Raw genomic sequence first — 21847 nt, 5'->3', positions numbered from 1 at the left:
TTTACCACCAAATCTAACACCCGTTTTTCTCTCTGTAATCTCGTGTTTATCGTTGCAGCAGATCGTCGCCGAAGAAGATTCATCATCAACAAAACCAAAATCGTCAGGTAATCATTTTCGTTATCTTCAAACGAAGCTATGTTTCTCTCTGTAATTCTTCGTGCTCAACTAAATTATGAGTTTCGATTCCTACATCTCCGTGATGGTTTTAGATTCTCCGTTTTGTGTCGAATGATCTAAATTTCTGGTTAAGCTATGTATAATGCATACAGAATATGAATATTGAACGAATTTAATAACATTATGTACCTGAATTTCATTCCAAAAGTCTATATTCAGGTTAAGTTTCGTTAATTTCAACCGAAATTGTGTATGTATATGTATTTCTTCACGTTCGTCACAAAAATCTCAATTCAGGTGTGTAGTTTCATTATCTTCAATTAAAATTCTGTTTCTCTCATTAATTCTTCATGCTCATCACAAATATCTAAATTCATGTGGTTATCTTCATTGTCGTCAACTAGAACTCGGCTCCTTTCTGTAATTGTCCATGTTCATCACAAAAATCCATATTCAGGCGATTAGTTTCATTATCTTCAGTTAAAACTCTGTTTTTCTGTGTAGTTCTTCATGTTTCACTGAATTTTAAGTTTCGATTTCTATATCTGTCTATTTTTCTGCAATTACGGCTTTCATGTATGTATTTTTGAGAATTTCAGATTAAGTTTCTGTGTAGTGTATACAGAGTACGGATATTGAATGAATTTCATAACGTATTGATACCTGAGATCTGGATGTGTGTATCTCCCAGAATTCCAGCTTCGATTTGAAGATTTTAAATTTTATAGTTACTTAATTTTGCACAATGTATATGGAAACCGACTTTTGAATAAACTTATGAAGGTTTTCTTATCGAGAATGGATTAGTGCAGGTTAGGTGTGTGTCAGGTGTTCTATGAAAGTCCAATTTTCATTTATTTGCATGTGTACGTATATTCTTTTCTAGGATTTCAGCTTCGGTTTGATATTCTTTTGAAAGTTCCAGATCAATTCTTGAATGATATATACAGATTGCGAATGTTGAATAGGATTCATAATATATTTGTACATAGCTTTAGATTAATTCTGAGATTGAGATTTGATTATGCATTTTCTAGGATTCTAGCTTTCATTTACAAAAACTGAAATATTGACCAGCTTTTGCATATTTATAAAAACTTCGTACTGTTGAAAATTCGTGTGTTTTCCAGCTCCGATTGACTTTTCAGGAACTGTCTTCTTAACGAATGTCTGATAATTTTTTAGCATGTCGTGTATAGAATAATAGAGGAGGTGAATGATCGATTGAACTTGATAATTGTTTGTTCGTGTATTCTTTGGAATTGCAGCCCTAACTTATGTGCATGTGTTTATGCTGACATTTTGTTCTGAATTTGTTGCTAGAGTTGTTCCTGCATCTTGCACTATTAAGATTACTGAAACTGATGAATTTTGTTGTTGTTGAATATGTGTAACTGCGTATTGTGTATGATAGGGAGAGAGAATGAAGAGGTAAAGAGATAAAGGAGAAAGATGGAAGAAGGCAGCGTGGGAAAGAAATCAGGAAAGGCGATGGCATCATCGTCTTCCCAAAGTGCTGAATTTTCTGGACCACAAGGGTTGACGAGGAGACCTTCACGAAACGCTGCCACAACCACCTTCTCCATGGAGGTTTTTGATAACGAGGTGGTCCCCTCGTCCCTCCAACAAATTGCCCCCATTCTTCGTGTTGCAACCGAGATTCAACAAGACCGACCTCGTGTTGCTTATCTTTGTAATTCCTTCTCCCTTATCCTCTTCTCAAGATACTTGGTCATTCGTTCTCTTAGATCATGCTTATAACCAGTGGTGTATACAAAAACTTTTTCACAATCAAATATGTCTACTTATAACTATAGTTATTTTTTTTATCAGCAAACTACTTATTTTTTCACTTTTTATGTTTTGTTATGTATGAAAAAAGGTCGGTTCTATGCATTTGAGAAAGCTCATAGATTGGATCAAAGCTCCAATGGACGTGGTGTTCGCCAGTTCAAAACCGCTCTCCTCCAACGTTTAGAAAGGGTAATATATTTATGCATTTAAGTTCTTTTACTTTTTTTTTTTTTTTTTTTGCAATATAAAAAGCTATTGTTTGTTTTTCAGTTATAGTTTACTTTTAACCTCTTATTAAAATTAAAAACTTTGAAATTATAATGTTTGGAATATAATTCGAGCTAAAATAATTTTTTAACTTCTATTGTTTTCTCAAAAGAAGGCTACAAGTTATATGTTTTAACTGTTTAAAAATTAATTGATATTTTACTTTTGTTTATATTTAATATGGTCTTGGTCAAAAAAAATTACATGATGATTAAATTCAACAGAATTCATAATGTTTTACAAAATTAAATTGAACATAAATTGGAAAATAATGCTATCAAAATGTTAAATAACCTTTAGATATTCCGTATCCTGATTTTTATTTTTATTATTTTTATCTTTAGCATATCATTGTATAGGATTTTGATTTAGTATCAATAGAAACATACTATATTTAAGATTCATAAAAACTTATATTTCTTAAAAGGGTGATGATATTTCTAATTAATTGTGTTTTTGATTTTTGGTAATGAGAAAGGCGGGGCGGAATTGAAAATAAATTAAAGACAAGTATATAAATGCCATTATTCAAAATAGACCACAGTTGAACCATGCATTTGGGGATTAGGGCTCATTAGCTAGTCATTCGAAAAGGATTACCTTTCGAAATTCCGGTGTCACTTACAACTTTCATATCCAATTTACTAAATATCTGATCTATCTAATAACGAATTCCTCGAGTTTCGAAAGAAAAGTAACTGAAATTGGCAATGTGCTTCATCAGGACGATGCCTCAAGTGTTGCCGCTCGTGTTAAAAAGACGGATGGGCGGGAAATTGAGAGCTTCTACAAACAATATTATGAAAAATATGTCAAGGCACTCGATCAAGGAGAAAAAGCAGATAGGTACCTAGTCAAGCATATATGTAATTTTTGAAGAACAATAAAACTACAGTTTTATAGAAAATGAAAGTTTGATTAACATCTTCTACTCATTGTCTTTATCACCAGAGCCCAACTTGGAAAAGCTTACCAGGTGGCTGGAGTGCTTTTTGAAGTCCTCTGCGCCGTTAACAAGTCTGAAAAGGCCGAAGAAGTTCCTGCTGATGTCAGCTCCCGTCTTTTCATTATATTGGTTATTTTGGTGGTTTTGTTCATTACATAATATATCTGATGTTTGTACGCATAGATCATTGCATCAGCTAGAGAGGTTGAGGCAAAGCAGGTTATATATGCACCCTACAACATTCTGCCTCTTGATTCTGCCGGTGAATCACAATGCATCATGCAGTTTGAAGAGGTACCCCTCCTATTGATTTTAATTCTAAAGAGGAAATTTATATTTCAATTAATTTTTGGGAAACTGCAGATTAAGGCATCAGTGTCTGCTCTGAGGAACACATGTCGCTTAAATTGGCCTGCCTCTGTTGATCAGCACTGGCAGATATCAGGAGAATTGGATCTTCTTGATTGGCTGAGGGCAATGTTTGGGTTTCAGGTATGTAGTCTTTCAAGATTAATTCTACTATTGAAGACCGTGGCTGTTTAGATATTGGGTTTATATATCTATTGCATAATGTACATTCTGTTTGAAAATGTTTCCAGAAAGACAATGTCAGGAACCAGAGGGAACATCTGATCTTGCAACTTGCCCATCCTCAAGCAAGGCTGACGCCTAAGCCTGAGCCGATTAACAAGGCATGCACCTCATGTAAAACCTACTTTTGTCTATTCTGAGAGAACCTTCTTGATTCTGACTGGTTTATGTGTTTTCCATGATAACAACTACAAAGTACATACCAAATGATCTTTCTTTATGTATACACTCCTAATGCATACCCAACAGCTTGTGTATAAACCATCATAATGTTTTACATGTCTTAATTTGCTTTGCATAACTTCTAAAGTCACTGTAATGCAGCTTGATAATCGAGCAGTTGATGTGGTTATGAACAAGCTTTTCAAAAATTATAAAACCTGGTGCAAATTTTTGGGAAGACCGCACAGCTTAAGGTGAGTTATATAACCCAGGTATTGTTCCTGAATGTAAGTTTTTATGGTAGTTGATAGTTGTGTGCATGTAATATTTTTTGTGGTCCATAGGTTTACTAAAGCCGTTGCTTTGCAGGCTCCCTAAAGAACAAGAAGAAGTGCAACAGAGGAAGCTACTCTACATGGGCCTCTATCTTCTTATCTGGGGCGAGGCTGCTAACGTACGCTTTATGCCAGAGTGTCTGTGCTATATCTTTCACAATGTAAGTACTCCATTTGTTTATCACAATTCTAAAGTGATATGTGTGCCAATAAGTGTTAGGAGTAAATGCAAGAAGTAGCAATGCACTTCCATTACAGAATTGTACTATGAAAAATGTATCCAGCTATAGCAATGTCATCCAAATATAAAGCATTTTTCACTGCTATAATTCAGTCGATTTTTAAAATACAATGTCCCGATAAGAAAAAAAAATTGAAAGTACAACTCTATATATGGGTAGATTTTTCAAATTCCAGTTTGTTGATAAGAAAATAAGTCAAAGTGCAATGCTGTAATAGAAAGAAATGAAAATGAGATGCTATAATAATAAAAAATAATGAAAGTATGTTGCTATTTCTTGGATTAGACCTAAATTTAACGCATGAATTTGAAGATTGTTTATATATTTCATGACCATGCCATACTATCCCTCCAGATGGCATATGAACTCCATGGTTTGTTGGCTGGAAACGTCAGCATTGTGACTGGAGAAAATATCAAGCCTTCGTATGGTGGGGATGATGAAGCCTTCCTTCGCAAAGTTATAACTCCAATTTATCGAGTCATTGAAAAGGTACTCCAGGCCTCCAGCTGCAACCCCATGCACACATAATCAAATGTGATGTTTTTTAAGTATTAGTTAATGGTACTTGTTGTAATGATCAAGGAAACCAAGAGAAGCAAAAATGGAAAGGCCCCTCACTCGGCTTGGTGCAACTATGACGATCTTAATGAATATTTCTGGTAAAGTCTTGAAACAGTTGATGAGAAAAAAGTGGTCTCAAACTTTCTGAACAAAATTTCTTCTCTGATATTATAGGTCACCAGATTGTTTTGCTTTGGGTTGGCCTATGCGTGATGATGGCGATTTTTTTAGATCAACACGTGACATGACACAGGTTTGTCTCTTTTGTATATAAACACTAGGGGTTTCAACCGACAAGAGGATTTCTTTTCTAAATAATATAAATCTGATGAAAGGGAAAGCTATTACCTCATAAGGCTGGAAGCCTTGGAAAATCATATTTTGTGGAGACACGATCATTTTGGCATACATTTCGAAGTTTTGACCGTTTGTGGACATTCTTCATACTAGCTCTTCAGGTAAGAAACAGATATAGATTCAATTTTGCTTTCCTGCAATTTACATTTTAGTGCAATTTATCTTGAACTGTTCAATTGCAGATTATGATTATCCTTGCATGGAATGATGTTCCGGTATCGGATATCTTTGACAAGGATGTGTTATATAGATTATCCAGTATCTTCATTACAGCAGCTTTTCTTCGATTCTTCCAAAGTATGTTCCTTTTTCTTTATTTCTCAAGTTAATAATAATCACAATACCTTATGATCGTTTGGTTTGTTCCGATGCTTACACCCTTGTCTTATTGAGTCAGTTCTTGATTTTCAGTCTTTTATCATCGTATGGATTATTTTCAAGAGCTGTTTGGGTATATATATTAAAATCTAGAAGTATAATGTTTATCATTCTGTGACGTCTGTGAATGCATCAAAATACTTAGTTGTCTGGATTAAAACTTGTAGTGATAAAGTGATCTTACAACTTATTACAGTAAATTTGTCTAAAATTGGAATAACCCTTCTGTGCTCCAACTTTAGGAGTTGTTAGCCTCATCGGCATAGTGCATGGTACTTTAGTATTGATCTTTTTTTTTTTAATATATTTATTTATGTTTATGAATAATAGCTATTAATAACGTATGAACTTTGTAAAGTTAGTTAGTGGCGAGAGTACATTGCAGTTTGACTTCCAAAATTAGTAATTACCTTTTTCATCAAATATGAAATGGATTATGGAACATCTAGGCGCCCCATTCCAAGTGCTGAAATTTGTATACCGAGAGCAAGGTACAACTTTCACTGCATAACGTACTACAAGTCACTGTGGGGATTGTTTCTTTGAACTCTTTTTCTTATTTTTAACTCATGATAACTATACAAAACTATAAATATGTGAAAGAAATGAAATTGTTATAGAGCGAATTCATAAAAAATTCCAATCTGAACAGTACTAGCCAGCCTCCGAAGAAAGCAGTGTTGGCTAACAGATTGAAGACAACAGCGTACAAATTCCAAATTCCTTAAAAACCCCATTTCCTGTAATATAGTTATAGAAACTAGAATACAAAACAGAGAAGAAAGATAATCATTGTCTTTTGATGCTTTGCATATAATTCTCGAGCACCCAGAAGAATTTGGCATGCCTTTGTTTATAGACTGTAATTCAAGTAAGCAAGTAAAATATATGGCAGATCATACTTCAGGTTGTTGGCCAATTATTCTCACTCATTTAAGTATACGATTAGAAGAAAAAATAGCAACGTACTTTCATTGATTTGTTTGTCATAGCCTCCTACATTAAATTTCTTCCTATTACAACATTGTACTTTGAAAAATCTACTCACTTGTAGAAAATGTCATCCGATTACAAATAAACTTTTATCGCCATAATTAGGTAGATATTTGATATTTCAAAGTACAATGTACTAAATAAGAAAATAATTAAAAGTATATGCTAGAACTAGGTAGAAATTTTAAAGTACAATTCTTTAATAAGAAAAAAAAACCTAAAGTGCAATGATGTGTTAGAACAATATGAGAGTAGGACGCTATAATACTCAAATGAATGGAACACATTGATATTTCTTGCGGTTAACCCTTTTAAGTAAATGCAGGATTTCCACTTATTCTGAAATTTATAAATTTATTTTGATTTGATTTGTAATAGGTATATTGGACATTGTTTTGAACTTCCCTGGATACCATAGATGGAAGTGTACAGATATATTGAGGAACATTCTGAAGATTATTGATAGCCTTGCATGGTCCATTGTTCTTCCACTATGTTACATACACCAAAACGACAATAACTCAATGCCATTTGGAAGAATAAAAGATATTCTTTCTTCCCTTGACCGATTTGAGGGCATTCCTTCTTTATATCTCATGGCTGTGACGTTGTATTTGATTCCAAATTTACTCTCAGCAGCACTCTTCATTTTCCCTATGCTTCGACGATGGATTGAAAACTCTGACTGGCTTATTGTAAGATTTCTTCTATGGTGGTCGCAGGTACAAACTTTTGTCTATTATTCCCTTCTTTGAAGTTTCACAGCATGTTTGTCTGTGGACTCTGGTGGAATCTGATGGAATTGGAATTTGAGATTCCAGGCACATGGTGTCTTTGGTTTCCAAATGGACAATTCTATTCCATCAGATTCCTTCAAATTCCATGTTTGATGGATTTCATCATTCCTAGGGTAGGTGGAAGAAATTCAATTTCATTCTTCTTTTAATTTTTTTTTTTATTAAAAGCCCAAAATACCATCCTAAAACATTTAATGAGCCAACCGCCCCCACGGTTTATCACACACTAATTTGTGAGTTGTATCATATTGTACGGACAATAAAGGACAAACATGTACCTATCATCTCATTCCCATATGACCTTATATCAATATTCAACTACTATCAAACATCACCACATCTTGAAATTTTAGCTTTACAACAATCATGTTGTTAGTATATTATGATTATTAATTATTCTTAAACGATAAGAAAAGACTAATTTGGTCCTATCGAAGATATTCATGCTCATGTATTATGTATGCCGATGGGTATAACTTTTGAAGTGATACTTCTGCTTCGTGATATCAAAGTGACTGTTTTTTGAAAATATGTTGCTATTTTACCTTCTCATCCAAAATCTTTTCTCATCCTGTTATTTGATTAGTATGGTACAGACTATTTATCAGATATTGACTGTGTATTTTTGCTATGTTCTAATTAATGAATGTGTATGTGTATTTACTCACATAACCACGAATTATTTTTTTGTTCCTTCATAGACGTATAATCACAGAAATTTCCTCTTTGTTACTACAGAAAATATCATTTTTTACAGCTAGCTAATACAATCAAATTTCAACAGAAATAATAAATGATAATCATTAATAGTTAAGTCTCACTCATACGCATTAATTGATAATCTTCATTGTTTTATCTGGTTATCTGCAGCCCAGAATCTATGTCGGGAGAGGAATGCATGAAAGTCAATTTGCCCTTTTGAAGTAAGTGCAGAGTCTTTAACTTGTTTCCTGCATATTATTTCGTAGACAGTTATCATAAATTTACAGCTACATTTATTTGTCAATGGCAGGTATACCCTCTTTTGGGTAGCTCTCTTATCTGCAAAGTTTTCTTTTAGCTATTTTGTTCAGGTTAGCTCTCTCTAATTTTATATTACATTAGATAGAAATCAACAATTGGATAAATTCTGTTACAGTAAATATTTTCTGCTCCACAGATAAAACCTTTAATCGAGCCTACAAAAGAGATCATGAAAATCAGACGTGTACAGTATGCTTGGCATGAATTCTTCCCAAATGGTTTGTGATTCTTTAGGTCTTTCTTTTATTCTCAGTTATAGCATGGTGCTTTCAACATTTTCTTATTAGGACATTTTACTTTGAAAATTTAACCCAATTTTAGCTGTGCGAAATTGTTTTGTATCTGGATGACATTGCTATGATTGGGTAGATTTTTCTAGTAAAATGCTATAATACGAAGAGATAAAAGCATGGTGCTTTAATATACTAGTCACTGAAGTACGTTGCTGTTTCTTGCATTTCCCTGTTTATTCTTTGTTATTGATTTTCATAATTTGTCATGACCATGCAGCTGAAAAAAACTATGGAGCGGTTGCTGCACTCTGGTTACCAGTTATTTTGGTATCTTTTACCTTATTGTTTCATTGCTTTGTTGCAGTATTAGTGTTTTCATCTTTAACTATTGTTTCTGCTGTTAGTGTTATTATCTCTGATTGTCCACTGGCATGATATGTTTCATATTTATTACTCAGGTTTACTTTATGGACACTCAAATTTGGTATGCTATATTTTCAACTTTGTGCGGTGGTATTATCGGGGCGTTTGATCGTTTGGGAGAGGTATTGTGTTACTCTCTTTTTAAATATCCAACTGTGTTAATTCTTAAGAAGACACACATCTGCATTTGGCAATGTCTTATTTTCAATCTTGATTAGCTGAAAAAAATCTGAACCAAGAGACTACTACCCAAAAGATTGGTGATTGAACTGAACTTGTAAAGCAGACACTGAAAGTTGTGAAATAGCAAAACAATCCCTGAACTTTGAAAAAAGCAAAATTGAAACAGAAACACAAGACTACTACTAGAGTTCCGACTGAAAGATGTAAACAAAAGCAAATTTGATAACATTCCTGTTTATTGTCACAGATACGAACACTGGGCATGCTAAGGTCACGCTTCCAGTCTATACCCGGTGCATTCAATGCGTATTTGTTGCCATCTGACAGGGCTAAGAAAAAGGGGTTTTCTCTGTCTAAGCGATTCGCAGAGGTACTTGATTTTTCAAAGTATATATAATACGCTAATAAGAACCTTTAACTCGTAGACGAATGATTCATGAGAATGTTATTATACTATAAAAATAGGTTACACCAAATAGGAGAACTGAAGCAGCAAAATTTGCTCAATTGTGGAATGAAGTTGTATGTAGTTTCCGTGAAGAAGATTTCATAAGTGACAGGCAAGGCTGCTAATCCAACTTTTTGTTTTGTTTAATTTATCGAAAAAAGAGTTCTAACTTAGCTCCAAATTTGTCTATTGCAGGGAGATGGACCTGATGTTAGTTCCATATTCTTCAGATCCCAGCCTTAACCTAATTCAGTGGCCACCATATTTGCTTGCCAGTAAGGTTCCAATTGCACTTGACATGGCAGTTCAGTTTCGATCCAAGGATGCTGATCTTTGGAAGCGTATATGTGCTGATGAATATATGAAGTGTGCTGTCATTGAGTGCTATGAGTCCTTCAAACTTGTGCTGAATGCTTTAGTTGTTGGACATACCGAAAAAAGGTTAATCTTCTGAATTTCCACATCTACCCCTACAAGAAGCTTTTTACCCCAAAATAGTAAAACACACTGAAAATGAAACCTGTTAGCAATTATAAAGAGGTTAAACTTGATAGAAATTAATCCCTCTATTCTATGGAAGTTGACACATTTTCTAATTTGGGTTATCCATCAAAAATTGTAAATTCTCCTTTATTTTGGCAAATCTCCAAGCTATAGTTACCCACTTGCCTTTTGTCATTGTTATAACTTTATGGATGCTCTTTATTATAGTGCACAAGATTCTCTTCTCGTGAATAGCATTTTAGATATGTACTTGATAGTCAAACACTTGTATAAAAATGATGGACCTTGACACCAATGACCAAACCCTGTATTAATAGGAAAAACGTATGTCTTGCTTAGGGTTTAGGGTGTAGGGTGTATCATACACTTCTCATGCACAATCATATTATCATGTCCATCGTAATCACTTCAACATACATTGTAGGGACTTCTTCTCAACATCACATCACTCTCCTTGTTACCCTATCGAATTCCTTCTCTAGATCGATATACGTCACCTATAAATATTTTTTTATGGATCGTTTGATCAAGAAGATAGACTATTGTTTGTCTTTGTGGTGTGGAAACAAACTGGTTTTCGGCATCTTCTTCTTCCCTCAAAAATGAAAAATCACTTTGTATTTTAAGTTGTATATTCATAGCTTACGAGATTAGCCAAATAAAGTAGATTGGTATAGCTTACTAGATTATGTAGAAAATAAACATCTTACATCTGATTGTTGTTCTGATGACAGGATAATTGGTATCATTATAAAAGAAGTTGAAAGTAACATTTCAAAGAACACCTTTCTAACGAATTTTAGAATGGGATCTCTACCTACTCTTCGTAACCAATTTGTGAAACTGGTTGAAAGTCTGGTGAGTCCTTGAGAAATAAACGTTAGATGTTAGCTTACTACTGATCTCTTTATTTAACATTGTGAAAATTTCCATATTGCAGAAAGAGGCTGATGAATCTAAGCACAACACTGTGGTTTTATTGCTTCAGGACATGTTAGAAGTAGTTACACGGGACATGATGGTCAATGAAATTCGGTTTGTGCTTTTGTGCATTCCATTAGTATAACAAAATGCATCATCGTTTCTTAGGAAATATATATGCAAGGGTTAAATGCAAGAAATAGTAATGTACTTCCATATATAAAATATATGTTTATTATGCCATCCTACTTTAATTTATTCTTATTACAATATTGTACTTTGAAAAATCTATGCAATTATAGCCTTGTCGTACTAGTACGAAACAATTTTCATTGCTATAATTGGATAAAATTTTCAAAATATAATGTCCTATAAAGAAATAGAAAGTGCAAGTATAATGCTAGCTATGGGTAGATTTCTCAAAGTACAATTCCATAGTAAGTAAAAAGTGAAAAATACAATGTTGTAATATGAAAAAATGTGATAAGTAGGATGTTATGATACACAAATAAATGAAAGTACATTGTTATTTCTTGCATTTGGCCATATTTTCAATAGCTTTATTCTCTTAAGTTCAACAAACATAATCATGACCTCGTAGATGTTTGTTTCAGTGAACTAGTGGAATTAGGGCATGGTAGCAAGGATTCTGGAACACAACTGTTTGAAAAAGCTATGGACTCAAGACCTGCAATTGCATTTCCTCCTCCTGTTACTGCCCAATGGGAAGAACAGGTTACCCGTATCTTCCCATTGCACATATTATTTACTTAATGTTCATGGACCCACACACACAGTGACATTGGCACTTAACCTTTACTTTGTGGTCATTACAGATAAAGCGGCTTTATCTTCTTCTGACAGTAAATGAATCTGCCATGGATGTGCCTAAAAACCTTGAAGCAAGGCGGAGGATCACATTTTTCACAAATTCATTGTTCATGGATATGCCACGTGCACCTCGAGTCCGTAAAATGTTATCATTCAGGTACATGAAGTTTTGTTCATGGTATACTTACCTTGTAGGTTGAAAATTCTAAAAAGCCAATTATTATGTATAGGTTAAATGCAAGAAGTTGGAACATACTTTCACTTATTTGTGTATTTAATCATCCTACTTTCATTTCGTCCTATCATAACATTATATTTTATAAAAACTTCCCAATTATAGCAATGCCATACAATTCAAAAGCAATTGTCGTTGCTATAATTGGGTAAACCTTTCAAAATACAGTGTCCTAATAAGAAAAGAAATTATAAAGTACAGTGCTATAATTGGTAGGAAATAGGAAATGCAGAGTACAATGCCTTAATTAGGAAAAAAAATGAAAATACAATGTTGTAAATTTGTAATAGAAAAACGAAAATGGAAGTAGGATGCTATAACAAACAACTAAATGAAAGCACATGGTTATTTCTTGCATACAAAAACCAAACACCACATCATGTGCGTCAAATAGAGTGCGGTGTATGGTAGTACTAATACATGAATCCAGAATAATATTTAGTTCATCAGTATAATACAATCATAGTTAACTGGAATTGCATTCGTCAGTATGAGATGATCATAATCGATTGGAAGTGCAGTGTCATGACCCCGTATTATAGTGAAGAGACTGTTTATTCAAAGAGCGACCTTGACATGGAAAATGAAGATGGTATATCAATCAAATACTACCTGCGAAAGATCTTTCCAGGTTCCGATACTTCTAAACTTCACCTCTTTAGTATATACAACTTCTTCCACAAACTTATAGTCATATATATGGTTATCTGAGAATGAAAATATTGTTTTGTCAGATGAATGGGAGAACTTCATGGAACGCATCAATTGCAAAGAAGACGCGGAGATTTTTGAAAGTGATGAAAGCATATTACAACTCCGTCATTGGGTTTCTTTAAGAGGACAAACTCTCTGCAGAACAGGTATTTCCACATATTAATTTATTCTCAAAAATTTATTGCATTCCTAATGGATGTCAGCTTTTCAGTTAGAGGGATGATGTACTACCGGAGGGCATTGAAGCTTCAGGCTTTTCTTGACATGGCTACTGAAAAAGGTAAGAGCAAATTATTACTATCGGGTGCATATGCTAAAATGTTTCATAGAATGTCTTTGGAAGGAATGGACTTTGTCAAAGGAATTGAATTTCAAAGTGATAATCTGTCATGCGTTTGGCTGGCAGTAAATGGAATGGACTTCAATAATAAAAAATAAATAATTTTTTTATTTAGTTGAATTATTGTTTTCATTTATTCCAATATATAATGAGGGTATTTGGTCTTTTAGTAAAAAAAGGGAAGAATGGAATGGAATTCTTCTTCCCTCCCTTGGGAATGATCGTATCCATCAAACATGGAAGTTGAAGGATTCCGACAGAATTGAATTCCATCCATGTGAACATGCCATTGAGTGGAATTCGGATTCCGATTCCAACCTTGAAATTTGACATGGCTATGCGAATCAAGTGTCTTATAAACATGACAATTCCTTGCCAAAAGTATTGTAATTTTGGGTTGTATGCGCCAACTGTAAAGTTATATATTAGCCTTCCTTTTAATTTATGTAGACAGACATTAATGGATTTCTATCACCTAGTGAGTCTCTACAAGGGCCCTTCTATTTGATAAGAATCCTGAACTTATGTCAGTCATAGCCAAGAGCTCTTCAATTTGATCCAACTTATTTAGGATGCTATTCCAAAATAGGCTCTAAGGTAGATAAAATAATATAAGAATATTATGGTGAACCGTTGGAGGCAAAAGAATCTTATGTAACTGACATGTTGAAGGTAATATTCTGTCCCTAACTCTTTGTATGTGAACCAAACAGAAATATTGGAAGGCTATAAAGCCATCACCATTCCGTCAGAGGAGGACAAGAAAAGCCAGAAGTCCTTGTATGCTCAACTAGAGGCCTTGGCTGATTTGAAATTTACTTATGTAGCCACATGCCAAAATTATGGAAACCAGAAGCGTAGTGGTGATCGTCGTGCAACAGACATTTTGAATTTGATGGTTAAGTAAGTATTTCGTGGGAAAATAGAGGTTAATATAAAAAAAAAAAATTATACTATTTAGTAATCAAATAAATCTTCTTGTGCAGCAATCCATCTCTTCGTGTAGCATACATTGATGAAGTGGAAGAAAGAGAAGGGGGAAAATCTCATAAGGTCTACTATTCCGTGTTGATTAAAGCTGCAGATAATCTTGATCAGGTACTTGACCTTCTAGTTTCTGCCCAATATTCATGATTTTGATTTGATCTCTTTGCAACTATTCTACTTTCAATTATTTTCTTATTAAGGCATTGTACTTTGAAAAATCTACCTAATTATATGATCGTACTTCCATTTTTTCCCTTATAGCAATAAAAATGGCTTTGGATTTGGATGTCATTGCTATAATTGGGTAGAATTTTTCAAAGTACAATGCTGTAGTAGGAAGAAATGAAAGTATGATGCTTTAATTAATAAATTAATGAAAGTGCATTAAACTTTATTGAAATGTAGTGCTGAGTGCATCCTTTTTATTCTTGAAGGAAATTTACAGGGTAAAGTTACCCGGATCAGCAAAAATAGGAGAAGGGAAGCCTGAGAATCAAAACCACGCCATAATATTTACAAGAGGGGAAGCTCTTCAGACTATTGACATGAACCAGGTACATCCCTATCTATTTGTATTAGTTCTGAGATTGGTTTGACCTCACTCGAAGTTAAACCCATTACTCTTTAGTACTATAAGGGTATGCTTAGTTGATTCCGATGGAATTGGAATTTGAGATTCCACTACGTGGCATGTCAGGTTGCCAAATAGACAGAATTCAATTCCGTCGTGATCATTCAACAGATTCCATTCCTTCAAAAATTCTCTGAACCAACCGTCCCTAAATAATATGTTATTGTTTTTTGTTTCACGTTGCAGGACAACTACTTGGAAGAAGCTTTCAAAATGCGTAACCTGCTTGAAGAATTTCATGAGGATCATGGAGTGAGACCCCCAACAATTCTGGGGGTTCGTGAACACATCTTTACCGGAAGGTTTGTTCCATATTCAAATTAGCTTTACACTTTTGTTTGGCCTTAAATTTAGACTTGTATTTAAATATCATATTTTTTTCCCTGCAGTGTTTCTTCTTTGGCCTGGTTCATGTCAAATCAGGAAACGAGCTTTGTCACTATTGGTCAACGTGTCCTTGCAAGGCCTTTAAAGTATGTCACTTCTTCTAAATCAATCAAATATATTACTTATTTTGGTTTGACAAATAGTAATTTTTTAACTCCGAGTCTCGGTCCAAACACAATACAACCTGTTATGTTATCTCCCATCCTATCAATTTCATTTGACACTGATGTAAGAATTGATAGGTTGCTATTTCAAATTGGTTATGCATTTTATTGGTTCAATTCAGGGTACGGTTCCACTATGGGCATCCTGATGTTTTTGACAGAATTTTCCACATTACACGAGGTGGCATCAGCAAAGCTTCAAAAGGCATTAACCTAAGCGAGGACATCTTTGCAGGTAAATTCTTGGATTTATATACTCTCTTTGATGAACTTCCATTAAAATGCAACTTATTGTGATCTAGGGTTCAACTCAACGCTGAGACGTGGTAATGTAACTCATCATGAGTACATACAAGTTGGAAAGGGACGAGATGTTGGCCTCAACCAAATCTCACTCTTTGAAGCTAAAGTGGCATGCGGTAATGGGGAGCAAACTCTAAGTCGTGATATCTACAGATTAGGCCACCGCTTTGATTTCTTTCGGATGTTATCATTTTACTACACGACTACGGGCTTCTATTTCAGCTCTATGGTAATGCTTTTCCTGATGCCATGTACTTCATTTCGTTGTTTTTTAATTATTATAGCATCGTACTTTCCAATTTTTTCAGTTAGGTAGGACTGAACTAGCTTTCTAGGACTACTTTTGATGATGATGATGAGGGCATTCACTTATTTTGCATAGATGACAGATTGTGAGCGAATCTGTGCCCTACCTTTTTTGGTGGGACCAAAAATTGCAATTTTTTGTCTTATTAACATCAGTCCTAGTCCCTATCAAACAAAACACAGTTGAGGCCATTGTGTTTTGCCTTGTTCTACTAATTATACTTAACAAATGGGTACTTAAGATCATTCACTGATCTTAAACAATCTGCTTGGGTAGTTCTCAACTGCTTTTATATCTGGAATACTTTACCAAATCACTAACCATTTTGAAGTAACTCAGTTCTTGCTTACAAATGCATACTCATCTATCTTAAAGCACTATATCCAATTATATGCTCAACAGCTTACTTAGACAAACGAAAGAGACTCTGAATTTAGGGATAATGATCATGATATATAAAAGTGACTTGCTAGGAAGTTAGGGTAAATTGCGGGAATAGCAACGTACCTCACTCATGTTACGGATGTGAACATTGTACTTTATTTTTTACCCATAATAGCAACATGCTTTTATTTTCTTACTGATAATAGCAACATACTTTATCTTTTTACCTATAATAGTAACGTACTTACATTTCATAACTAACATGTGCATTATACTCAATTTGTTACATATTGCTATTAATGGTAAAGAAATGTAAGTATTGTGCTCTTATGATTAAGGAATTATAGGTACGTTGCTATTATGTGTAAGAATATGTAAAAAATTTCTATTATGGGTTATATGTTTCTGTTTTCGGTAGAAAAAAGTAAGCATGTTTCTTCTATCGGTAAATACATGTAACTACATTTGTAGCTTAGGAAAAAGTAGAGTATGTTAGCATGCATTGGCTAGGATTAGGTCTCATGTCAATGAGACAAAAATTGCAAATTTTTGTCCCACCTATGGACTCATTCTGAATCTGTCAACATGTGGACATATTTGCCCTCTTCAACCTATAAATTTGTCCAGTCTCGTCCCATATAACAAAAGCAACCTTAATTTCTAAGAGGCAACTAAAATGTCAACTATCTAGTTCCTTATAGCTGACACAACATTTCTGTTAATACCATCCAGCTGGTGGTCCTTACAGTGTACGCATACTTATACGGAAGACTATACCTCTCTTTAAGTGGATTAGAGAGAGCCATCATGAAATCAGCAAAAGCAAAGGGAGATACTGCTCTTAAATCCGTCATGGCTTCCCAATCTGTAGTCCAATTAGGCCTTTTAATGGCCTTACCCATGGTTATGGAAATCGGACTAGAAAGAGGATTCAGAACAGCCATGGGTGACTTCATCATCATGCAACTCCAACTTGCCGCTGTCTTCTTCACCTTCTCTCTCGGCACAAAACTCCACTATTTCGGTCGAACCATTTTGCACGGTGGAGCCAAGTACCGAGCCACCGGGCGCGGTTTCGTGGTCAGACACGAGAAGTTTGCCGAAAACTACCGAATGTACTCACGCAGCCATTTTACAAAAGCCATGGAGTTGTTTATTTTGCTGGTGGTTTATCAGGCGTATGGGGCGGCAGCCACCAGCAGCACTGCCTACTTTTTTCTAACAGTTTCCATGTGGTTTCTGGTGGTGTCGTGGTTGTTTGCTCCTTTTCTTTTTAATCCTTCAGGGTTTGAGTGGCAGAAGATAGTGGAGGATTGGGAAGATTGGTCGACATGGATTAGTAACCGTGGTGGAATTGGTGTTCCGGCAAACAAGAGCTGGGAATCGTGGTGGGAGGAGGAACAGGAGCACCTTCAGTACACCGGTCTGATTGGACGTCTTATGGAAGTAATCCTTTCTCTCAGATTCTTCTGCTACCAGTACGGGATTGTTTATCAACTTAGAGTTAGCCAGAGCGATAAAAGCATCATGGTAAGTAAAACCTAAATCAGGTACTGTTTGTACTTTGGTATGATGGAATCGGAGAAGGAATGGAATGGTTCATTCTATAGGAATGAACCATTCTATATGTTTCTCTTGCCTGATGGAAATGTAATTCACCTTTCATGAAGGAATGGGATTACTTCCATTTTGTTGATTTTCAGTCTTCATAATGGAATGAAAAATTGCAATAGTTTTAATGATTAAAAATTTTGGGAATTTTTTTCACTATTATAATTAAACAATAGTTTTATTTTATAAACAGAACTGAAAATATTATTTTCATTAGGTTTAAATGCAAGAAATAACAATCTACTTTAATTTATTTGGTATTATAGCATTCTACTTTCATATTTACTTTTACAGCATTGTACTTTAAAAAATCTACCCATTTAGAGCAATTTTCATAAGCGAGTACATTCTCCATAAAGAAAATGAAAGTACAGTGCTATAATTGGGTAGATTTTCCAAAGTAATAATCTCAAAAAGAAAAAAATATTGAAAGTACAATGTTGTATTAGAAAGAATCGAAAGTAAGATGCTATTATAAACACATAGATCATATTACTTCACTATTTCTTGCATTATCTTTTTCTTTTGTTATAACTTATTTGTGTTTCAATGAGCTTTTATCATCTCTAATTTTTTATTTTTGTAAATGAAAGTGCTGCATTCATAATTAATATGAATTTTGAAGTATAGAATAGAGTTAATACTATACCTTGTACTTTACATATAATATAAAAAACTCATGAAAAATCCATTCCATTGCTACACGCCAACCAAACATGATTATGGAATGTAATGACTCACTCCATTCATTAGTAACATCTACCTAACGTAAAAGTTTTTTCTTGCAACCATTACAGATATACGGTCTATCTTGGATTGTAATTCTTGCGGTTATAATGATCTTGAAGGTAGGTGCTATAACCAAATTCCCATCATACTGTTGGTGTAGCTTTTAACCCTCTTGAAATAGAAAATGATTTTTATTTTTTGCAGATTGTATCCATGGGTAGGAAGAAGTTCAGTGCTGATTTCCAGCTGATGTTCCGACTCCTGAAGTTGTTCCTGTTTATTGCATTGATGGCCACGCTTATAGTTCTCTTCCAATTCCTCGGGCTTACTGTTGGAGACATTTTCGCAAGCTTACTTGCATTCATGCCAACAGGATGGGCAATCTTGCAGGTATGCTTGCTCATTGCCTGGATAGATAAATGTATAAAAGATATTCAAATGAAAAAAAAAAAAAAAAAAAAATTAATTCAGAAAGCTTACTTTCCCTGACTTTCTTTCTGTATTAAGTTCATTTTTCCATAAAGTAAAAGAAGCACATAGGATTGTGTCATGTCCCCATTTGGTCCATTAAGTCAAAAGGAAACAGCAACTTAGTTTCGTTTACTTACATTGCTATAATTAGTTAGATTTTTCAAAGTACTAGGATGTAACAGGAAGAAATGAAAGTAGGATGCTATAATAATGTTGTAACAGGAAGAAAGGGAAGGTGGATGGTATAATAAATAAATAACTGAAAGTATGTTGTAAATTTTCATTTGCAGATAGCACAAGCATGCAGACCAGCAGTGAAGGCGTTGGGGATGTGGGGGTCGGTGAAGGCACTGGGAAGAGGGTATGAGTATATAATGGGGGTAATGATCTTCACTCCGGTGGCAATACTTGCATGGTTCCCAATGGTGTATGATTTCCAAACCAGGCTTCTTTTCAACCAAGCCTTCAGCAGAGGTCTACAGATCCAACGTATTTTAGCTGGTGGCAAGAAGAACAAATAGTAGTAGTAGCAGTAGTCATAGTATTAGTGGTAGTACTCACTCTCATTACTCCTTAGTAGCATAAACACCTAGCAGCTAGATATATGTAGAAGTTAGAATACATAGCTCAAATGCTCGATAAAGTGTAGGTTTCGCTCAATGGTATCACTTGTTTTTTCTCCGATTGGTGTTTGAATCTTTAACTTCGTCCATGGAAAATAGGAGGTTAATGCTTCGTGCACTTGTATTATCATGCACCGTTTGTTGCTTGGGTTTTTAAGCTGTGTTCGTTTGTTACATGCGACTGGATTACATTGAAAGCGTCTAGACAAGTTTCTAGGGTTAATTTGAATGATGAGGATAGATGTTTTTTTTTTTTTTTTTTCTTTCTTTTTCCCTTTTGTGTGTCACATTTTAATTGAAAATTTTGTCCCATTGGACCAAAGTTTTGCTTAGTGATCCACTAGCGTCCCCACATTAAGAGAAGATTTATGTTTTATAGCGCTCCTATAATGCCCTATATACTCACCTCAATTCCAAACTTTTAATAACCTTTGGCTTCTTAACAGTCAATTTTTTTTTTTTTCTATGTAATATCTCTTTTGTGTAGCGACTTCCAATCCAGGAATATGTGAAAACTAAACCCAACATGAAGTTCTTAAACAATTGTGATCACTCTTCAAAGATTTAATATTGAATAAGTGTTCATTACTCATCTAGGAACCCCAAAGCCTAAAACTACATTCCTCTTTACTAAACTTAACTAGCAGTATTTTACTATCATTTTTTGTAGCACACTTTGTATCCATTGAAAATTATATAGTTGCATAACATATGCATGAGTTGTTTGGGTTCTCAAATTTCATCCATGGCCGATATGGGTTTTTATTTTTTCTAGTGTAAAGACCAATAAAAATTTCATGTAATTGACATGTACCTCAAAACTCATTTATAATGCCCTTATCAACATCATGGTTTGGCTCACCCCTAACATATTTGCTTTTTTCATCATATAACTTACTCGATAATACATCTTTAGTGTCTTGTTATTTCATCAACATATAACTTACTCAATAATACATCTTTATTGGTCTTGTTCATGCAAGTAACTTCATCTTCCAAATCAAGATCATCTGAGAAATTGAAGATAACGTATCTTCATTCTCTTCTTTATGTATGCATACATTCTTTTCTTTCACACTCTTTGTAACATCCCCGCTGGCATACATCACAATATTATCTGCTTTAGGCTTCCAGCACGAAAACTCCCGAAGGGGTCACCCATTCTTTAATTGCTCTCGCCCGGGTATGCTTAATTGTAGAGTTCTTATGGGATCTGCTACCTTCACGACTTTAAAATACGTTGTGATAGGGAAGGTATCCACACCCCTTATAAGGAATGCTTAGTTCTCATTCCCAGCAGATGTGGGATCAGGTGCAACCCACCTGCACCCCCATTATTAGGGTTTGACGTCCCTGTCAAACACATCGACCCGTGCCCCAACTCTGATACCAACTTGTAATGTCCCAAAATTAATGAGTAAAATTTCATTTTTAATAAGCCAAAACCATTCATTCATTAAACCAAAAGACAATCAGAGTAAAATCATAAACAATCAATACGAAATAAATCTTCAAGCGAGGCAGTGCGATCAAATCAGACTCTTCCTTTTGAAACTAGAAGTACCTGAAAACATTTTAAACATAAACTGTTAGCACGAAACTTAGTGAGTTCCCCAAAATACCACATACCATACATCATACATACATATTATACTAAAGCATGTACGTATCTTTTTCACCTCTGAGTCCCGTCTATCTCTCCGAGTCCCTTCCGACTCTCTAAGTCGCTTTCGAATTTCCAAGTCCCTTCTGAATCTTTTGTATCTTTCAACTGGTACGAGTCTATTTCACCCCTACAGATAAGCATACAATCATACTAGCAAGAGTCACAAAGACATCAAACACATAC

General features: G+C 34.5%; 1 protein-coding gene across 1 annotated transcript; it reads left to right on the top strand.

Annotated features, from left to right (window-relative positions):
* On the top strand, positions 1 to 20128 carry LOC145010872 (callose synthase 5-like). The gene is made up of 42 exons (XM_078969432.1): positions 1 to 107; positions 1535 to 1813; positions 2003 to 2103; positions 2906 to 3027; positions 3133 to 3229; positions 3311 to 3421; positions 3491 to 3619; positions 3727 to 3819; positions 4043 to 4134; positions 4250 to 4376; positions 4812 to 4949; positions 5043 to 5119; positions 5196 to 5274; positions 5357 to 5479; positions 5561 to 5675; positions 7128 to 7471; positions 8417 to 8469; positions 8559 to 8619; positions 8706 to 8787; positions 9080 to 9129; positions 9261 to 9347; positions 9656 to 9778; positions 9874 to 9968; positions 10052 to 10297; positions 11095 to 11218; positions 11301 to 11395; positions 11896 to 12016; positions 12118 to 12269; positions 12869 to 12978; positions 13082 to 13207; positions 13273 to 13341; positions 14115 to 14304; positions 14388 to 14499; positions 14823 to 14942; positions 15206 to 15321; positions 15409 to 15492; positions 15693 to 15805; positions 15873 to 16102; positions 17297 to 18094; positions 18973 to 19023; positions 19109 to 19294; positions 19666 to 20128. Exons 2-42 carry the CDS (start codon positions 1573 to 1575, stop codon positions 19894 to 19896), a joined length of 5814 nt encoding a protein of 1937 aa, XP_078825558.1. The 5' UTR covers positions 1 to 107; positions 1535 to 1572; the 3' UTR covers positions 19897 to 20128.
* The last annotated feature ends 1719 nt before the right edge of the window (positions 20129 to 21847 follow it).

Source organism: Lactuca saligna, chromosome 8 (genome assembly GCF_052625555.1).
Source record: "Lactuca saligna cultivar CGN05327 chromosome 8, ASM5262555v1, whole genome shotgun sequence".
Lineage (NCBI taxonomy): Eukaryota > Viridiplantae > Streptophyta > Magnoliopsida > Asterales > Asteraceae > Lactuca > Lactuca saligna.
The sequence above is the reverse complement of the archived record's forward strand: the minus strand, read 5'-3'. Positions and strand labels throughout refer to the sequence as shown.

What these genes read in the sequence shown, in the direction of transcription:
- LOC145010872 (XM_078969432.1), top strand. Translation starts at nt 1,573, where the DNA reads ATGGAAGAAGGCAGCGTGGGAAAGAAATCAGGAAAGGCGATGGCATCA. An exon ending in GGAAGACCGCACAGCTTAAG is followed by an intron (nt 4,135 to 4,249) that starts GTGAGTTATATA and finishes GTTGCTTTGCAG; the next exon opens with GCTCCCTAAAGAACAAGAAG. An exon ending in CGGTTATAATGATCTTGAAG is followed by an intron (nt 19,024 to 19,108) that starts GTAGGTGCTATA and finishes TATTTTTTGCAG; the next exon opens with ATTGTATCCATGGGTAGGAA.